At 34.1% G+C, this 21,830-nt stretch overlaps 1 protein-coding gene across 1 annotated transcript in view; it reads left to right on the top strand.

Annotated features, from left to right (window-relative positions):
* The window catches only part of LOC118195907 (Iroquois homeobox protein 5a-like), a 167,777-nt gene that overhangs the window by 113,075 nt on the left and 32,872 nt on the right, over positions 1-21,830 (top strand). The window contains exons 3-5 of the mRNA XM_035367247.2: positions 2,050-2,144; positions 5,318-5,477; positions 14,848-15,067. Of these exons, the coding sequence (XP_035223138.2) occupies positions 2,050-2,144; positions 5,318-5,477; positions 14,848-15,067 (475 nt within the window). The remainder of the gene's footprint in view (positions 1-2,049; positions 2,145-5,317; positions 5,478-14,847; positions 15,068-21,830) is intronic.

Below are 21,830 nucleotides of genomic sequence, written 5' to 3'. Positions count from 1 at the left end.
TTCCATTTACCCTGGAACTACTGACAAATTTAGAATTAACATCACAACAGCAATTCTAGACGTACCTAAAAATCACATTTATGCAAATATGCTGAAAAGAATGATGTGCGCCTGCGAGGTGTTAAATATACTTCTTATATCTTCTTACATGTGCCATGTTGTAAGTTACACATACCTCCATGTTGCATAGACACTAACAAAAAGAGCCTTGTACGGAAATTCATTGAGGACATACTTTTGTTTAAGACTCGAAGTGTAAATTAAAAGCAAATACTTTCATGATATTTACTTGGCAGTTCAAAGCGAATGACAGCCCTAAAAGTTTAAATGTTTATCTAAGTTGCTTGCAATGATTTTAAGTATGTATATAATTATTTTTATATTATTTTTATGTTATCTTTGATTTGTTTTTGCAAAGTTTGCATTATTTATCTTTTTTATAATCTTCTATGTTTATTTCAACTTTACTTTGATTTCGATTTCATAATGACAATTTCCAATGTTTAATTTCTACAAATAATATAGTACTCAAATACATAAAGATGATAGTGTCGGGGACGATTACTCGAGTTTTACAAGATTTCTCTACAGTAATTGATTTTTACTCCAAATTGAATTGACTAAAATGCTTCATGAGAATCAGTTCTTTGAGTAACAACTATTCGCGGAAATATTTGGCCTGACTAGAATTGCCGGTTTGGTTTCATGAGAATCAGTTCTTTGAGTAACAACTATTCGCGGAAATATTTGGCCTGACTAGAATTGCCGGTTTGGCTTTAATTTATAACTCGAGTAAAGACGAAACACTTTCATATTTACGTATTTCTATCAATTATTGATCATTGAACGGGAGTTGGTTTGTTCCCCTTGAAAAGTCAACTAATTTCCGATCAATGACAATAATTACATGTTTTAATTTTTACTTTTGCAATTGTAATATTATTCTTCGTGATGATTTAACTCCAGTCCCCGTTAAAACATTATTAACATTTTGCTTTCAAATTACTTCAAAACATCTTTCAAAATATAACTTACCAGTATGGATGCACACTTTTAAAATAATTCTACTTTAATTAAACTTAGGAGATAATATAATCAATTAATCAATACGGTTTAGGAAATAAATTATTATTAACTAACTTTGCAGCAATTGCGCAAGTAATAATAACTTGTATTCGCACTAAATGGATTTAAGTTCATACAACATTATATATATATATATATATGTTTCATAAGAATAAATTGAATTTAATTAAATAAATTTAATTTAAATACAAATTTAGTTAAATATTCTTTGCGCCATTGCTGCAAGGAATGAAATTTAAATTTAAATTTTAACAAACACGTATAAAAGTAAAAAAGCAAATTTAAAGCCAAAATAAAGAAAAAAAGCCAAAATAATTAAAAAAAAAATTTTTTTTAAATGTGTAAACATATAAAAAATTTAATTCTCGAACTAATTTACAATATCATTCAAATTCAGAAGCATAAGCAAATCAAGTGCAAAACCAATCCTTGTATTTTGGCTTTAAATTTGCTTTTTTACTTTTATACGTGTTTGTTAAAATTTAAATTTGTTTAAATTTATATATATATATGCGTATAATTACGTATATTTTGTGCCACTGAATCTATCATCATAGTAAATAAGAAACTGTCCTGTCTTAAAATTATAGAGAAAATTAAGAATTCACTACATACCACTTTTATACATTTAATTAGCTACAGTATGAAAAGTGATCAATCAGTAGTTAAACACAAGAAACTTTGAATAAACCCTGATATAAGCCATTTAGAAAGAGCTTATTTTGAATGTATAATCTTGAATGAAAATTTTAAATAATAACCTCTTGTTATAATCACGCTTGATGACAAAGGATTTTATGCTATTATTAATCATTTTCGAAAACTATATGATATTTATTAAAAAGAATTTGTAAAAAGTGGAAAAAATACAACACTTTATCTGTACTCTGTTTTATATAAAAACGCATTTTCTTTATATTACTATGTTTGTTTAAAATTTCAAATACTGATTTATTTTTGCAGAACTCCACATATGGAATGAAAGAATCTTCCGATCCATGGAGAAGCATTTCACAGTCAGCCTCTTATTATTACGACCCAACGTTAGCTGCCTACGGGTAAGTATTTCACTTATTCCCGGCGAATTTAATATGATAAATTAAAGCTGATCTAAAATTAGTTTCACCACTTTTAAATTATAGTACTGAATAAACCACTGCTGCGTGAAAGAGCAATATGGGAATTTTTATGATTAACAGAAACAAAATTAGACGGAAACACGGTGTAAGATTTGTAAAGATTATTGTCTTACTGTAACTGTAGACATAAAAATTCAGTTGCACCTTTGCTGGAATTCTAACCACGGATGTTCCAGTTTCTATCTAGGCATGCTAACTATTCATGTCATGAGAACACGGAATAATGTACTAATTCCTTATATGCTTCCCCATTTAAAGGGTGGAGGACAGACACAAAAGTAAATCGATCAAATTCAATTGGACTATAAGTTATAATCCCCAAATTTTAGTTCGGGAAAGACCGTTAGATTTTATTCGGACAGGAGATGTGAAAAGTCAGGTGTGTTTGAGCCAGAGAATTTTCAGTTGTTAGACAGGCATGCTAACCACTTACAACATGACAGCATTGATGGATGAATGCAGCAATCCTTTATAAGCTGTATGGTATTTTAATTTTGCACATTGTGACTTAAGCTGTCTTCAGAGCTTGATTTCTATAATACGTACCTCTTCATCACGTTCATGTTACTTGCGCAATCGATATGATGCAGGGGAGGATGAGACTTTATTTACATTCCAGAATTTTGTTTTTCGTAACTTTCGGTAAACCTAATAATAGTTTTTGTTCTAATGGCGGGCTGTAGCAGTTCATAGGCATTGGCCAATACTAAGGCCAGAAGCGGTGGTCTCTTTATTATGCAGGCACCTAATAGGTGGGCCTATGAAGGAACGGACAAATTACATTCATGCCTTAACAGGAATTCGAACCCAGGCCCTTCGGTATGGTAGTCAGAGTCAATGGCAACTTTCGCGTCTGGGCCGGCTGTAGCGCGTCTGGGCCGCCAAATCCTGGGGTGTGGAGAATCACAGACTTTTTTGTTGTGGTACTTCTTCTGTTGTGCTAATCCTTGTGATCTGAACTTAGCCTAAATCAGGTTCACGAATTCATCTTGGCCAACAGGGAGAAAGTTGCAGCTCTCGTTGATCAAGGACTTATTAAGAATGGCATTAGGAATTTTCCCAGATCTATCATAGCTTTGATAAAGAACATCCTGGTAGACAGTTACAAATATCTCCTTCCTCCAAACTCTAGAAAAGATTTTCAAATCGATATTATTTTAAGTGTTCCCATGACGCAAAGACCTTATACATTATAAACATGCCTCAAAGAACAATTATACTACAGCCTCTAACAGTTAACATGGCAGGGCAAATCATGAGGTGGCAAGGTAAGCAGGTATAACAAATATGCCAGACACCTGGAAATATTATATCTATAACTGCGTAATATTTCATCATTAATTTATTAAACGGCTATCAACTCATCGTCATGAACAACAAACATAACTTCAAAGTGAAGAGATTTTCCCTTAAAAAGGAGACAATTATCAATTCAACGGAGAATGATATTCCGCTTTTTGAATGATATTCTGCTATTCAGTTCAGCTGTTTTCTCCTTTTATATATTTATAAGCTGCCGCCCAGTGGGTATAGTGGTCAAGGAAGCTGACTGCGATGTCGAAGGGCCTGGGTTCGATTTCCGGAGAAGGCAGGGTTGTAACTGCTCGTCCCCTTCATAGGAAAGGCGATGGTGGCCCACCTGTTAGGTGCCTCCATAATAAAGAGACCACCACATCCAGCCTTGTATAGATTAATGGACTGGGTTACATTTGTAATTGTTCACAATCTGTTATTGGAAAAAAAATTATAAGCTAAGTCAAAAACCTGTTCTGTAAAAATGGTTATAGCGAAGAGTGTAATTGCCATATATTCGGCAAAGCCGACCACTAGTCATTTTGGACAATTAACTCTTGGTTCAATCTCGGTAGACGAGATGATTGCACTGGAATTTGCTGCGATTTTGTCATGAAAACGAACTGTTTCCTTTAAAATGTCCTCCATGAAGATATCCCTTCCATTAGGCAGATAGTCATATTCTTCTTTGAGATAACCTAATAAATCCGAATACAGAAGATTTTGGTCATCTGCAGAAATGGCCGATTTAGCAAAAATGATTTGCTGCTGGCTTCTATACCGCGACTTTGTATTATGTTCCTTTCCTTTCTCATAAATAGTTGCAGCTTCCAGAAGAGGTTCCTTCAGAGCTTTTACTGCATTTGTAATCTGTTAATTTTGACCTACGATACATAAAATAAAATTTCAAGTATTTAAATTTCTTGTCATAGATCAGAGATACTCTATGTGCCATCTTTTTTCATATGATATATATCTATTTTGTAGTCTCAATGAGCAAATGCGTTTCTCACCTGGTCTCAAAATTCGTTGGATGTCACACCTTGCGTCTTTCCCCCCCCCTTTTTTTTAAATTTGCGTGCATGTGTGTGTGGGGGGAGGGGGGAGGGTAGTTTAAAGATATTGTAGAGACATTACGTATTTTGGAAGTAGGAGTGATGAAAAATTAGCAACCCTCTCGCCGGGAATCGAATCACGGATCTCTGGATACGCGCCTAGCGTGCAGACCACCACACTACGAAGGCTGCAGCATTATATAATGCGCCTTTTTAAATGGCGACTGAGGTTTCAGGGGATACAATTGCCAAATCCTGGGGTATGGAGAATCATCATTCACACCCTTTTAGTTCGGGCGCCACAGTATTTTGGTGACATTAGGTATTTTGGAAGCAGGAGTGATGAAAAATGAGCAACGCCCTCGGCGGGAATCGAACTATGGACCTCTGGATATGCGCCCAGCGTGTAGACCACTACACTACGAAGGCATGCTAAGAAGGCGGGAGAAATAATATCGCCATCCAATTTCGATGAACTGAAATCCATATTACCTATGTCGTTGCGTCACAGATGTATAAGAGATCAAATATGTAGCAATTAAGTAATTTGCTATAATCATTCACAACAGGATTATTCTTAATTTATACTGTCTAATAACTTTAAATATAATCCGTAGATTTTTACGCAAATATCTCCTCAAATACAAGGCGATTTCCCCCCCCCCCTAATGTTATATTTTAAATTAACCTGTGTCTTCCATGCATTTATTTGTTAAATGTGTCTGTTTTATTGATTATTTTCAGGTACGGCGGTTTAGATTTCAATGGAGCTCGTCGGAAGAACGTAACGCGTGATTCTACTAGCACCTTGAAGGCCTGGCTCAACGAGCATCGTAAGAACCCCTATCCCACCAAAGGAGAGAAGATTATGCTGGCTATTATAACTAAAATGACACTCACACAGGTATACTTCACATCTATTATTGAATTTTATTTTTTGACATTGCTTTATTTTTAAACTTTACGAGCGAGGAATGTAAAATGTAATAATTTCTTTACGTGATAGAAATGATAATCACGTACCTTCCTAGTTAAGAAGCTACAATATTTTTCACTGTCGAAATCGTAACCAACACTCGGAAAATTTATTTTAGCTAACATGTCATATGTGTGTTAACTCTTTTCTATACCTTCTCAGAAAGTTTATTTCAGTGAATATGTTATTTATTTATGTTAACTCTTTTCTATACGGTTTATTTTATTTTATTTTGGTCAACCGTCAGTAGATTACAAATTAGGTAAGTTTCATTTGCGAGAAAACGTGTGGTTTAGGAGAGTGCTGTGGCAACCAGCCATTTAACATAAAATGTCCTATTAATCGACCCAATTTCAATGGATTTTTGTTTTCTTCTAGCGCATAAAATTAGAATTCCCATTTAGTGTGCATTAAATACGTCAGCTCCTGCCAACCTCCTAAAATAGCTACTAAAAAAAAGGAAAAATATATAAGTATTTTAATGAGTCCACTTATAAGGTATTTATTCCGCCTTTTTAGCGAGCCTTCGTGGTGTAGTGGTCTGCACGCTCAGCGCGTAATTGAAAGATCTGCGGTTCGATTCCCGCGAAGGCGTTGCTAATTTTTCATCTTGCCTGCTTCCAAAAGCACGTAATGTCTCTACACACGTAGTGTAATTTCGTTCGATCCATCTAGAATAATTTCACAAAAATTTAGTGATTTTTAATAATAAACTATAAGAATAGTATTTTAATTTAATTTTTATTGAATAATTTCATGATAGGACGCAGAATGTTCATTCTGTAGAAATCATCCTCTCTCTCTCTATATATATCTTTTTTTTGTGTGTGAAAATTCTTTCTTTATGTAACGAAGCCTTGAGAATAATTTTCAAAGAACCACGAAAATATTCTACAAAAGTGCTTAACCTGTTCAGTGCCGCGTTTTAACTCAGAGGGGTTAACCGCGCTGAGTCGAGTTTTTCTCGGAGTAAAGCCAAACGTGCGTCACGTCTTAGAAAAAAAAATGCTTTAGTCCGAGTTAACTCACTAGCGGCACTGAACGGGTTAAAAGCGAAATTGTCACAACATAACATTTACTGTTTCAAAATCGAATATACAATCAATAAAATCAGTTAAATCAATCAATAAATAAAATCAGTCAATAAAATCACAATCAATAATTACAATAATTACAATCAATAATTAATAATTAAAATCAATAATTAATCATTACAATCAATAATTAATATAATTACAATAATTACAATCAATAAAGTCACTCAATAAAATCAGTTGTTAATCAATAAAATACAGATTAAATTTGTCAAATTTCTTACGCTTTCCCGAACGGCATCAGACTGGCAAGAAGAATATAAAAGTATTTTGTTTTAGGTAGTGGCAATACATTTAAAAAGTCGAGTTTGTTGATTAAATTAGGAAGATTTTAAAGTTTGACGAATGGCAAGACATTGGCGCTTTAAAAAATATTGTTTTATTCCGAATTGTGACGGCACATGATTTGGATTCGCTGAGTTTGTAATCAAACAGTTATTAAATTCTCACCAAATGTGAAATAAATAAAAATCAAGTTCGGAATGTAAAATTCAGACTTCGAGAGGCACATGTTCGAATGGAGGACTATGCGTGTTTAAATTCTGCTGGCTCTAGTTTCCGTCGTTCTTTTACAGTGGGAGGAACAAGCATACATGCATGCACACATATAGATTCTTCATTATTTGATAATAATGATAACGAAGAACAGTTTAATAAATCTTTTTGTTAAGTTTTACTTGTTATCTTTGTTACTGAAGTTTAGTTAAATGTTTACTTGGAGCGTGGACGAAAATTCACTGAAGCAAGGAAAACATAAACGGATATAATTAGGTTATTAAATAGGTTTTAACCTTACACGCCTGATATATTCTTGACTAATACATTTTACCTATTTACGCGACTAAAATTCAATTCACCACAATATAAAAAGTGAATAGTGTCATGGACCAGTTCCATGACACTATTCACTTTTCATATAATCTAATATTTATGGGGGAGGAGTGAAGAACAAACTCGATGGCATTTCTTAAGTATTCGCAGGCAGATAAGCGTTGTTGCCTAAGCTAATTGAAACGTATTAGAATGTAAAATAGTCACTTATTTATAAGGACATTAATATATACAAAATAAAAAGAATAGTTTTTTTTAACAAGTCCTATATTTTGCTAGTTATCGGAGAGCTCTTTATCCAAAGCATTGTTTTGATCACGTTTTCCCAAGCGTTTTACCCCCAAAAGGGGCTATTAGTCTCAAAATGGCATTTTGCGTCTATTGACTATAGACTGCATATCCCTTTTCAAATTTTTAATTTAATATTATCAAAATTAACAAATATTATCGTCTTGTATTATTTTTAAAGACATTGAATAATAATTACTTCTACGTACCAGCGAATAAAAAATTTGCGTGTAAGTATGTATGTTACTGTGACCGTAAAAAAATAACGATACCTAGAGCTTTGAAGTTTTGATTAACGTAATCCTCCACCCGAACATGGGCACTTGAAAATCCGAATTTTAAGTATTGAATTCATTTTATTATCTATTTTATGTTTTGTAAAAGTTTAATAAATTTTTAGTTAACAAAATCAACGATTTGAAAGTGAGCAGTGGCAACACTGTTCGAAATAAAGTATTCGAATATCCAGCGTCGCCGACCGTTGCCATACGGAAAACATGTAAGAGGCTAGGTTAGGTTATTTAATTACCCCAAAGCCTCGAGGGTTATCTGCGTAAGGGAAGGGATGCCTTCGTGGAGGACTTTCTAAGGGAAACTGGCTCGTGTACACGTTACACATGGGGAAAACCACGAAAACGCCCATGCAGCCAGCCCGTTCGTGGGATTCGAACCTCGGACCGAACTACCAGTGTTCAGCGACTTTACCGCTCGGCGGCTGGTGAGCCGAAAACATGTAAGATATTTGTCCTTGAGTTTTATTTAACAAACTCGGCTGCATGTAACCAATGTGTTGCCGCAACTGGAAATAAAATACTTTTATCTTCCACGTACCAGCGAGTTGCCGTTCAGTAAAGCATAACATACTTTGAAATTTAATCTGGAAGTTATTGAGTAATAAAATTAGTTACTTAAAAGCTCTATAGTTTTTAAGAATATTTTTTCTGCTTTTCTATGTGACTGGTTTATATAAACATGTATTAAAATCATGTCTAATTGGAAAAACTGAATATTTTTATGAAATCGCACTAGCTGGATTCGTGAAGTCATTATATAATTTTCATTTTTATGGTAACACTTTTAGACGGTTGGCTAAGTGACCGGCTAGCTTTTAAAGAAATAGTACCTTGAATATAAAAGTACGTATGGCAACCTGTAACACTGCATCGGGAATTCTAAGGATATGTTGTTTTTGAATATTTTGAGTGAACTTGGTTGTATATAGGTTTAGCAGGATTGAAAGGCAACAGCAAACTGGCAAGTCAGCGACAGCGTGAATTTTTTTAGGCGACCTTTAAAATCTGAAATTTTTCAGATTTGAATTTTTTTTTATTTGGAACCTTCTTTTGATTGTTGATCGTTTGCAATAATTATGTATATTGGATGCATTTTTTCTAAATTTAATCTGCAGTCCCTGAAATTGTAATTGAAACGTAAAAAATTGTAATACTTGTTTTATTTGTATTGTATCAGATTTATCAATCAAAATTCTTACGGTACTACAGAAACAAAATGATAAATACTACAGATTTCACCAAATATTTACAGTAACGAACCTGCGGAACATGCGCAGATTATAGCAGTGATTTATATGGAAAGAACATAGGAGTAATAGACATACATGGAAGTGCTGAAAATATTGATTTGTAGATAATGTTTTAAGCTATTTCTCCCGCCTTCTTAGCATGCCTTCGTAGTGTAGCAGTCAGCACGCTCGGCGCGTTTTCGAAAAGTCCGCGGTTCGATTCCCGGCGAAGGCGTTGCTCATTTTTCATCTTATCTTCTTCGAAATAACCTAATAAATCTACAATGTTTTTAGAATATCAGATTGATAGCATGTAGGTTTCAGTCCTTTAAGGTAAATAAAATTACACACGACTTCCGTAAACTTGTATAAAGAATCATGTAACATAATTTATTAAGATTCTTATAAAGATGCAAGCTACTTGTCCGTGATAGATGTAATCAAGTTAATGTTTGAAATTTTGCTTAAAAAGTGGTTCTGCAACCAAATTTCTAAGCGTATTCTTTTACCCACCTTGTTCTTAATAACTCATTAATACTCCTCAAAATAGTAATGCCTCCCTAGATTTCCTCACAGACCACTTGTGGACAATAATTCCCACGGTAGGACTCTATGGCCTAAACAATTATAATAATAAGAGTGTCATATAAGAATAAAAGAGATTTAATTTTTTTAAGCCGAGGCCTGTTTATTCTTAAAGTCACTAATATAATCCAGAGAATCATGGTAATGAATTAATGTTTCATTATCATAGATTTTTGGATAAACTGAATAGACTTCATATCTACAATGAAATAAACTTACCTTGCTAACTTTAACATTTCCTATGATGACTTATTTTAGCACATGAGGAACATTTAGTAATATATTTTTCACTCTTTTGTGGTGAGAATACAACTCCCACAGGATGATGTTCGATAGATTACTGAAATGATGCACAACGAACAAAAGCGTAATTTGCCATACACTAAATTTTATTCATATTACGTAAAATTTATTATTTTTCTGATCTGAATTACATGCAGAGCGAAGAAATTATTGTCCTTTCAACACCAGTTCTTGTACTAAATTGCAAATGGATAGCGCTTCAATAATATTTTCAAGTTTGAGAAGGTTCTTTATTCTAAAAATTAAGCACTTAATTCAGCAATACCATTTTATTACGAAAGCAAATCGTTAAACCTATAAGGCTTAAACTAAACCCGCAAGAAACTTTCTGCTTCTTCATTGCGTGCCTTCGTAGTGTAATTAAAAAGTACATCTGGCTAGCGATAGGAAGATCCGAAGTTCGAACACCAGTGACCTCTTCAGTGATTTAGCTTTGAAATGTTTATTGTTTTGAAAAGTATCATAGACTCTACAAGTGACGGAACTACATTGTGATGAACAATAATTCGTCACCTCCAGGATTTGACGATTGGTCTCCTCCTATCCAGTCGCTCTTTAAGTGAAGGAGACTGTAAGAACTTTTTCCTTCCTTAGCATGCGCCTCTAGCATGTAACTGAAAGCACGTCCAGCTAGCAAGCGGAAAATCCGATATTCGAATCCCAGCAAGAGTATCGCTTAGGTTTCACGTTTTTGCTCTGGAATAAACCTAATGAACCTACGAACGAAATGTTCTTACAAGATTGTTGTACGGCTTTTATTCCAATGTGACTTAGTGCTGATAATAGCAAACGCATAAAGAAATAGTAAAATATTTATTGTTACTTCAGCTTTAAGTCAACAATTAAAGAGAATATCAAATTAAAGGTTCTCTTTTGCAGCTTTCAAGACAATAGCAGCCTATATAAACATGTCAAAATATTAAAACTTAATCAGTAATTAAAACTTAAATCACTGCTATTTTTGACGTCTTCTGTCATAGCTATAACTTCAAAATAAACTCAACAATAACTAGCGCAGAACATAATCTCAGTGCTCCAGGTGTAGGTTGTAGAACTTCTCACTCTCTCTCCCTAAGTTTATATTCATGCTTATTACCTGAAATAATTTAATTTCCTTTTCTGGCGGATTATGCGAAACAACAGAGGTGCAGGGAAGATTCAACGTAAAAAATAACGTGTTAGTTAAAATATTATCTGCAGAACAAAAGGGCTGAGGAAAAACTATTTAATCATTGCATCATAAATATAATTCTATGATCATAATAAACATTTTAATTTTCAAGTTACGAGGACTCCATCGTCATAAATTTTTGACCCAACCCAGTATATGTTGTTATTTTAACGTTCGAGAATCCCCATTCTATGATCAATTTAATCAACAAACATTATTTAAAATAAGGTTATATAAATATTCAGATACTCCAAGCATTGTAATTCAACTGGTGCAAGTGATGCTAGCGGCATTTCACGTACGATTCATGTTTTAGATTGATGGGGCTCTTTTTCTAGTTCACATTTCCTTCATTAGCTTATGTGGTTGTTTCACTGCCTGACAACGCATGTGTGAAGAGAAAACTATTTTACAGTTTTGAATTCCCTAGAAGGTCTGCAACATAGCTTTCTAATCTTGTATGGCTCGTCGCTCTCTTTTAAATGTTTCTCCTTCAACGCCTCTTATATTTGCAATAATAATATATTAGGTGTTCTCTGAATGTGTTTTGTAGACAATTGCCTAAAATACAAGCAAGTTTAGGTATTTACCGCATTAAATTATTAATTAAATCTCATCACTCAATGCTGAAACCAAGAGCCACCAGTGGCCGAGTGGTAAGTCCTCTGAACACATTTCGACTTTAGTTCAAATTTTGAAGAATTAATTTCATTGTTTTTATTTACTTTTTGGAGGGGGAGCGGCTGAGGAGCCGTTAGGAAATTCACAGATTGGGAACCGCTGATTTAGTTCATATACAATGTGCTTATAAAATAACTTTCCCTGTTTGAAATCATCTGCAGCTAAAACTAATGAAGGGAATGGAATCAGATTTCATAAAGACTGTAGAAGATATAGCGAGAGGAATTAAATAAAAAGTACCAAACATCATATATAGGAGAGATTTTGGCTCTATTCATTATAATTATTAACCGATAACATGTTAATAATTATAATGTATACTCAGGAAAGGGATTACGCAAAATTTCCTTAATGTTTCAGCAATAAAAAAGCACAAGCAGAAATAGAATGCCATACAGTATGAAATTCACAGAAAAAATATTTTATTAATTAACATTAGAATCCTCTGGACCACGTGCAAAACTTTCGACGTGCTGACCTTCCTTTTTGTTAAAGGGTTCGGTGGATGGTATTCGATGGATGCTGCTGCTGCTTGTGAATTGTCAGTTTAGATATTTGTAAAAACCCGTCTTATGCTTTCTTTCAAGGAACTAAGGTTTGTAACGCCACTACTATACACAAAGGATTCAAACTATCCCCACAGCCAAAAGTTACATTGGGTGATATCCGGGAACGAGGCCACCATTCCTTTCGAAAGTTTAAGCTGATAAATCTCTCATTATAGAAATGCTGGAGTAGAAGATTTTTACTGATCGAATAATGTGTAGCCGTACTCCGTCTTGCATAAAAGTTTGGTGCAAGTAAGAACACCTACAGGAGTATTACTCTCAAAATTGGCATGGTCATATTAAATGAAATCGGCCGTGAATCTACAATCCACGCAGAATACTAAGGAATTGCAGTTTGCAGACATTTTGCAGAATACTGAGGAAATCACAGTGTGCCGTACAGTTGTGAGTATTGAGGCTGTTGTCAGTTTCGACACTAGTGAGTATTGACTGAACCATTTAGATAAAAATTAGCTTCCTCTCCGCACAGTAATTTCACAAGGCTAATAATTGTAGATTTGCATTTAAGCAAGAAACGTTAACTCGGATATTAAGTCCTTAAATTATGTAAAACATATTGTAATAACGATTTTTCTGTCTTACGTAAAATATTAAACCGTTAATAATTAAATTAAGTTTTTGATTTCGTTCCCTTTAAATGATTAAGAAAAGTGTTCGGGTTCCCTTTTTTATGTTTTGAATGTGGTATTTTAGAATAGCACCTCTCGTTACATTTCGAACTTTGAAGTTATAACTCACAATTTAATTTTTTAATGTATTCGAAAAATTTCAAATCTAATTTTGCGCTCTCCTTCATTTGAGGCAAGTATGGCAGTTGCCTCGTCCTTGTTCCGGCTTTGACAACTACTATCGACCGTTTGAAAAATAGCAATTATGGTTGACTATTCGAAATTAACCATCCTTGTAGCATTCTAAAACTGTCATAATAGTTTTAATATTATATATTTTTGGTGTCGAAGAGTTAATTATTTTAAATAAATAGAAGTACCGTACTTGCAGGTGTAGCTCAAATATGCCGAACTGAAGTTCATTCGCTAGCAAAACTTGAAACATTTTTTTAATAAGGAATAATAATTTTAACACAGTTTCTTGATCATTTTAGCAAGTTATATTCTTAAAGATGTATGAATAGTAGCTTTAAGAACTAATTTTTGTGTTTTGAGTAGTAGTTTATGAGTACACTTATGTTGAATAGAATAACAGATTCTTTTTGAAGACATCAAATCTAGAAATAATTAATTTTTTATTTGTATGGCTTACGAGTGTGGGATACACTAAAACTCTAGTAGTACATTGGCTCTCCGCGGATGAAAAATTTGACGTTACGTAGTTTTCGTGGTTTTTCTAGTATTTCAACAAACCTGAGCCAGATTCCTGTAAAAGAACTTTTATGCAAGGACCTTAAGAAACACTCACTGGAAATCTGCGTTCGGGAAAGCATTCATACTCTTAGGCAACGAATAGTTTGGTGCTCATCTGAAAATTGCTTCATTAGTTATTTTATTAAACTGTTAAAATGGAGTAAAAATTTTAATTTTTTTTTAAACCAGAAGTATTTTATTGTAGAATGAATTAAATTTGCATAACCAGATAAATCATAGTTTCCCATCGTGACTCTTATCGTCTACCGTGGGCGCTGAGAACTAGGGAGGTGTTACTTATGTTTAGGGCAGTAAGTTGACCTTAAGATATATGTCAGCAATAAGGATATACTCGGAAAATCGCTTAAATACGTTTGAAACAAATATTCAAACATTTATTTGATTGCGCAAATAATGCAGTTAAGCATTTTTCAAGAATCATACCAAATTACCCAGTCATGTCTTCCCATAAATTAATCAGAATTGTAGTGCCTTTTTATATTCCAATGGATCGGAATTCGTGAACTATCAGTCTAATATTCCAAACATATGAGCATTACTATACTTGCCGTGATATTCTCTACATCCAAGCAGCCTTTTCGTTTGAAGTATAAAAAAGCCCGCATGCAAAGGCATAGGCTGGAATCTGCAAGGGTTGAGGGCATTATTGCAAGGGTAGAGGGTGCTTAACGAAATAAAAACTCAGAAGGGGGTAGTAAGACGGAAAAGCAGGGGAAACTGTAAGACAAATGAAAGATACAAATTATTTTAATTTCTAAAGCGAATTCAGTTATCGGAAGTATTAAAAGCTTCAGTTTTTCGAGAATGATTTCTAAGATTTACTAATATTCTCTTAGCCGTAGATTCAGAAATATTTTCCTTCTCCTTTACAGGTCTCCACATGGTTCGCCAATGCCCGCCGGAGACTCAAGAAGGAGAACAAGATGACCTGGGAGCCGAGGAATAAGGCAGAAGCGCATGACGACGAATCTCCCGCAAAGAGGGAGGACGCCATCGATAAAGAGGAGGACCCAGCGGGATTTCGCGAAGAGGGCTGCGGAGATAAAGCGGATGTCCTCCGCATACACCCCTCGGCGCTCGTCGACGCATCAGGCAGGTTCATTTGAACAATGTCTTTTCGCAAATTTATGTTTGTGCTTGCTTCTTCCACACTTAATGACATTTTTCAGAAATAATATTTATCCTGCTTTGCCAATGTTAGAAAATGTGATACGTCGTGCACAATTTTATTTGCATTACTTACGGTTAATGTTTTCACTAGAGTCTATGGTCACGCTTATATGTACAATATCGATTTTTTCATGTTTTTAAGGTTTAGGTGCAGGATAAAATAGCCACCCATAAAATAATGACGACTGAAATTAAATTACTTGGAGCTTTGGTTTAGATAGAAGTTCTTATCTTTAAGAAATTTTGAATATCGAACAATGTTTCTTCTATTTTTTCCAGTAATGCACATCAGTAAACATTTTGAAAAAGGATTAAATATGTGCTATATTAAAAAATAATTACAAATAAGCTCAAAATTCTTTTAATGTTAACAATTTATTAATACTTTATTTTTTCCCAGAATTTTTTCATTCCTGTTCTTTGTAAGGGTGATTTTAATTCATTAAGATATAAATAACTCCCTCCCGACTATTCAAGGGAGGATTAATGACTTGCACATTAAACAGACCCTGTCTAAATATAAGTTCTGTTTGTTTATTAAGGAGTGATGGAAAATTTTATTTTACAAACCATTAGCGAAAAACAAAATTATCTGCCGAAAACAGAAGGTGAGAAAATGCAAGAAATAACAGCATCTACAGTTGATATTATTGCATTTGGAGTTAAAAAGTTTGTCATTTAATTATATATATTGCGGAATATAAAATTATTATTAGATTGTTCATAGAAAGTAAATTGCTCAAGCTTAAAAAGAAATCAAGTGTAGAGACATTAATCTTCAATTTCACACTGATTTCTTACGAAGCAGCGGTCAATGTAAACTACACTGCGAAGAGATAAATAAATAAAAAACATGAACCGAAACAAGAAAAGAAAGAAAGATGCTGCACGTGATTCCTCGAAAGAGAAGGAGAGGAAGAGAACTTTGAATACTAGTTTAGTTTACGTAACGAAATGAGCTTACTCTGTAAACTAAATTGCTTGGAGATCTCGGTAAATTGTTAAAAATACTTTTTTAAAATTTTATTATGGATTATTATTTTTTACAAAATTTTTTAACTGCTTTTGAATCAATCATGAATTGGAATAAACCGCGGGTGTCGTCTCTCGTATTACCGTGGTTAAGCGGGAATTGACTGTACATTTAACTAATTGCAGTTTGCTCGTGAGGTTATAAGGTATTTCTCCCACTTCCCTAGTGTGCCTTCGTGGTGTAACAGTAGCACGCTGCGCCGGTATTCTAGAGGTCCGTGGTTCGATTCCCGGCGAAGGTGGTTGCATATTTTTCATCTTTTCTGCTTGCAATTAACCTAATGACTCTACAAGTAAACTGAAAAAAGGGTTGTGGATGATGATTCTCCGCACCCAAGATTTGGCGACTAGGTTTCCTAAAACCCTAGTCGCCCTTTAAAAAGGGGAGTATATAAGGTATTTCTCCCCCTTCCCTAACGTTCCTTCGTGGTGTAACGGTAGCACGCTAGGCCGGTATTCCAGAGGTCTGTGGTTTGATTCCCGGCGAAGGCCGTTGCATATTTTTCATTTTTTCTGCTTCCAGTTAACCTAATGACTCTGCAAGGTCACTTAACTGATTTATAATTAAACTGAGCTTCAGTTCAGTTCACTGTACTAACTGCAGTTTGCGTACATTACTTGAATACTTCTTACAACATCATAGAAACCAGATACATAAAAAATATAAATATATGAACACAGAATTTCATTTCAGTTTTATCTATAATTATATTTTTTAAATGTGGAATATTCTCCTGAAGGAAATGTTTACATACTTAGTTTAGATTCAATGTAATTCTGTAATATGTATTCGGTCACTACATTAAGAGAATGAACTCAAATAGCGTAGCAATTTGATCAACCAGAATTCCTTTAAATCTTAATACGAAACTAGAACCAAACTCGACGTAAATGCCATTAACTGAATTCCGTTTAATAATTTTAATACGCTGATTTTACTTCCTATTACCATTGTTTAGAACCAGTTATTGGATGATTACATGAGCATAATGCATTTAAATGATACCAGTTTTTAATGTAGCTAAACAGGAAATTTTAACTATACCATTATAGCACGTGTTTTAATTAATTTATCAGGCTTTAATTACTGACTCTAATTAAAATCTTTAAATAAATAAAAAGTCTAAAAGTTTTCAGATTTTATATTACGCCCAAAGGGCCGTTTTTTAACGTTTTGTATGTTGCCTTTACTTATTAAATATCATGTTCTTTGAACTTAAACCATAAAATTCAATTCGACAGCAATATCTCAAAGTAATTTTAAAATGAGCATATCTTTAAAATTTCCGATACACAGTCTCACGTGCTGGAGGTTAATTTTTTTTTTTTTTTCCGTACAGTGTTGCCATTTCTGGCTTTGAAATCTTTGAGTTTCTTAATCAAAAATTCGTTAAAGTTTTACAAAATATGAAATAGATAATAAAAAAATTCCAAGTTCGGATTTCCATAAACTTCAATTCGACAGCAATATCTCAAATATTCTAGTGGAGAACAACATATTGAAAATTTGATGTCTCTATCGTTGTTTTTTAGCAACGCGAGAAACAGACATACTGTAGTGTTTATATTTATTTTAACTAACATTTATTTTAAGCTATCTTTCCTGTCAAGCCTTTACTTTCCCCTGGAATTGCCAATGCCAGAGTATGTAAATTTTAGTAGAACGCGCAAAGTATTCAAATTTTTAGCAGAAGTAATTTGAGTTAAATAGAAGGGAAACGAGTTCGTAAGTGTGCTTTCTTGATTCACGAGCGTGAAGGTTGCTAGGTAGAAATTTAAGAACCGCACGTTTCGACCTGTGTGCCTACTTCGGCAGTTAGTTGAATATTTCAACTTCTTATTCAGAAAGTTTGCTGAAATCTCAGCTGTATCTTAGAACGCGGTTAAGTTAGTCACGTTTATAGAGCCTCGTAGGTAGTGACTTGTTATTTATTCATCCGGTTATTTATTTTTAGTTGTACTTTCTGATTTTTATTTAACCGCCGGGTCGGCGTAGTTTGTGAGCGTCAAGTGAACGCATCTGTAACTTCTAAAGTGGAATAAAAAGGGAGTTAAACCCTTCTTAAGAGTTTGTGTAATTTCCATTTCATAGCAGTCACTACTACGGTTGCGGGCAAGTTGGGGCCACGCAACATCACAATACATTTAAGCAGATTCTTCATTATTTAATTTCTTTAAATATAATGCGAGGCTCTAATATTTGGGGGCAAAAATTTGAAAAGTGAAACCACATTTTTAGTGAAATAACGCAAAATGCTAAAACGAAATTAATATCCCTCCTAGGTTAACGCCCTTTGGGCTAATAATAAAACAAAAATCATTGGAATTAATCATTGAATAAAAGAAAAAATTGGACCTGCATATGATTGTCATTTCAGTGAAACATTGCCATCAAATCATTCAAAACAGAATTGTTACTTATTAATCACATACTTTTGACAAATTATTAATTATAATACTGTGTAGAGACATTAGGTATTTTTGGAAGTAGGTAAGATGAAAAAAGAGCAAAAGTCTTCGCCGCGAATCGAACAATGGACCTCTCGAATACCGGCCCAGCGTGCGGAACCACTACACCACGAAGGCATGCTCAAAAGGCGGGAGAAATACTTATATACTCCCCCTTTTTAAAGGGCGACTGGGGTTTTCAGGGGACCTAATCGCCAAATCCTGGGTGAGGAGAATCATCATCCAACACCCTTTTAGTTTGGGCGCCACTGCACAGACATTACGTATTTTTGGAAGCAGGTAAGATGAAAAATGAGCAAGACTTCGCCGGGAATCAAACCACGGACCTCTGGAATACCGGCGCAGCGTGCATAACCACTACACCACGAAGGCACGCTAGGAAGGTAGGAGAAATACCTTATAACTGTTTTTTTTATAGGGCAACAGTATCAAACCAAAATATCTGCAGCAGATTAAATTTATTTCCTTCTTGCTAAAATAATTCGTATGATGTGAAAAATATCCACTTTTCATTTCACTTGCATTTTAGATATGTGTTTTGAACAAAGCTCAGAAAAGAGATATGTGCCAATTCATTTAAGTATATATGTTAATATAGAGTGATCATAAAATACTTCCCTGATCAGAGGCCTATTTAGAGGCCTATCCGCTCAACGAATCGAAACAAAATTTCGGACAATGTTATTTGAAAATATGCACTCGAGGTTTTGATGATTTAAAATAATAAAGCTTCCATGATTACGGTTATAGTGAAAAATGTCGAAATTCTCGAATCGTGACACCCTCCTTTTCTGCCCAGATGTTTAGCGCATTGAAAATCCATAAATGGTATTGGAACGACTCACGTATGACAAAAATTGAAGATGTAGAACTTTTAGAAAGACGAGCATTGTAAAATATCAATGACAACACAAGAGGAAAGAGGATATACAGTGTGTTATGTCTCCTTCCAGCATGCCTTCATGTTGTAACTGTTACACACTCGGCGGGCATTCGAGAGGTTCAGTTTCGAATCTCGGCGGGGGCACTGCACATATTTCACGTCTCTTGCTTCAAAATAATCCAATGACTCTACAAGGATAATAAATTTTTATTGGAATTAGAAGTTTTCAACGTGTGCATTATTTCAAGATAGAGCCATCTCCCGCAAGTTAGCAGTTCCGTGGCCACCACTATCCCCGACCTCACTTGGATGGATTTCTGATTCTGGGCTATCTGAAATCTGAGGTTTACACATCAGATCCACGAGATTCATCAGAACTGAAAGGTGATATAAAACGAGAAGTTATAGATTCCTCCGACAGTATTATGTTCGTCATTGTTGTCAACAGTCTCACATATGGAGTTGGCGCGTACCATAATGCTCGCAAGGTTGGGAACCCTGTACTAAGAAGGTTCTCATAAGAAACTTAAACAAAAGGTTTGATCAATCTAAAAATGAAATACTTTTCCAGGATTTTGCTATAATTTGGGTACGTGAAGAGGCTATTTCAGCATAATACATGTCATCCTGTAACCCAAGGAAATGTGCATCAATCAGCTTAGTAAAAATAATTCAATAATGTAATGTTTCAAAGTGATAACAAAAAAGGTCTCACATCATTGCATGTTTTATCATTAACTAGAGAAACCTGGCATTGAAAAATGTGATTTAATCACTAGAACCTACAGAATTGGAGTCTGTAGATTCTAGTGATTAATTCACATTTTTCAATGACAGGTATGGTATAGTTCCTTCGTAGTTACAACGCATTTTTTATTGTTTTTATTTTAATACATTCAGGAAACTCTGTTCTTCAGAGAATGTGTTGAGAAAAATAAGCAGCATTTTAATAATCTTTCAGTTGACATTTCTGATTTATGAATCATTGCCTAAATCTTGATCAACTGGTTGCTGGATTATTTTAGCATTAAATATTTTTCTTATTTATTGACTTTGCTTAATGCTTCTTCTTTTCTGCTCTGAATGATTTGTGTATTCCTTTCCTTTGAATTTGTTGAACTATTCCTTCGAAATAATCAATTACCTTGTTGCTATTTTGGATAGTGTAATAGCAGCTCAACAATTAGTTGTCTTGTTGCTACTCTGAATAGTCTGTATCAGTACTAGCTGTACAGAGGCTGTTCGCACATTTTTTAGACGATTTTGGTAATAAAAAATCGTTTGCTTCAAAAGAAGTAATTGCAATTGTACTATGTTTTTAAAAGCCAAAATTATCGTCTGTGACTTGAAAGTTTTGTTTTTAAGCAAAATGGCGAATTTAACAAAGCAGTAGTTCGAAGGCTACATTTACGCTCTTTCCGAAGAAACATATGCATATTCCGTTATCCAAAAACGATGTGAGAGTCATGATTTTGTGATATATAAAGCGTCGGTAGGTAATATCATCAACAAGAAAGGAAAAAAAAAAAAAAAAAAAAAAAAAAAAACGTCAAACTGGAGCCTCAAGTCGGACAAAAATTCCAAGCAAGTATCCAAGGAAAAAACGGACATCTTCGACTATTGCAAAGGTACCTTGTTTAATGTTAAAAGAAAATCCCCCTAGTCAAAGGACAGTTCCAGAATCATTAAAATGCTCGGTGTCCACTGTAAACAAAATGATAAACGTTGATTTAAATCTTAAGAAAGCGAAAAAACGCAATGTGCATCGTCTTCTTCCAAAGCATATCGCTCAACGCAGGACACGCTGCAGAATTCTATATGAGAAACACTTATCCAAAGAAAAATGGAAAACAATTGTCACAATAAATGAAGCATGGGTGTATTTAAATGATTGTAACAAAAGAAAAGCCATTTATTATCATAAAAGGGGAGAAAATAATTTAAGTACATGGTTCAAAGAATCGAAAGAAAGTTTTTCTAAGGGATTCATGATTGTTGCTGGTTTTTCTTATAATAGCAAGTTAAAAATAAAGAGAGTGCAAAAAAATGTCAAGATTAACTCCAAATACTATCAGAAACATATTTTATCGCCAATTTTTCTGAATGAAGTACAATCGCTTTACCCACAGTGCCATCAATCTGTGAGACTCCATCAGAACAAAGCTAGCAGTCACACATCAAAATCCACTGTAAATTTCCTAGAAGAAATGGAACGAAAAACTGGTATTAAGGCCATACCCTTCACTGATATCCCTACTAAATCTCCTGATGTGTCACCTATGGATTTTTGTGCTTTCGGAC

Source organism: Stegodyphus dumicola, chromosome 5 (assembly GCF_044657685.1).
Source record: "Stegodyphus dumicola isolate Sdum_Otavi_A_Nest chromosome 5, ASM4465768v1".
NCBI lineage: Eukaryota > Metazoa > Arthropoda > Arachnida > Araneae > Eresidae > Stegodyphus > Stegodyphus dumicola.
This window is presented reverse-complemented; position numbering and strand designations above follow the sequence as displayed.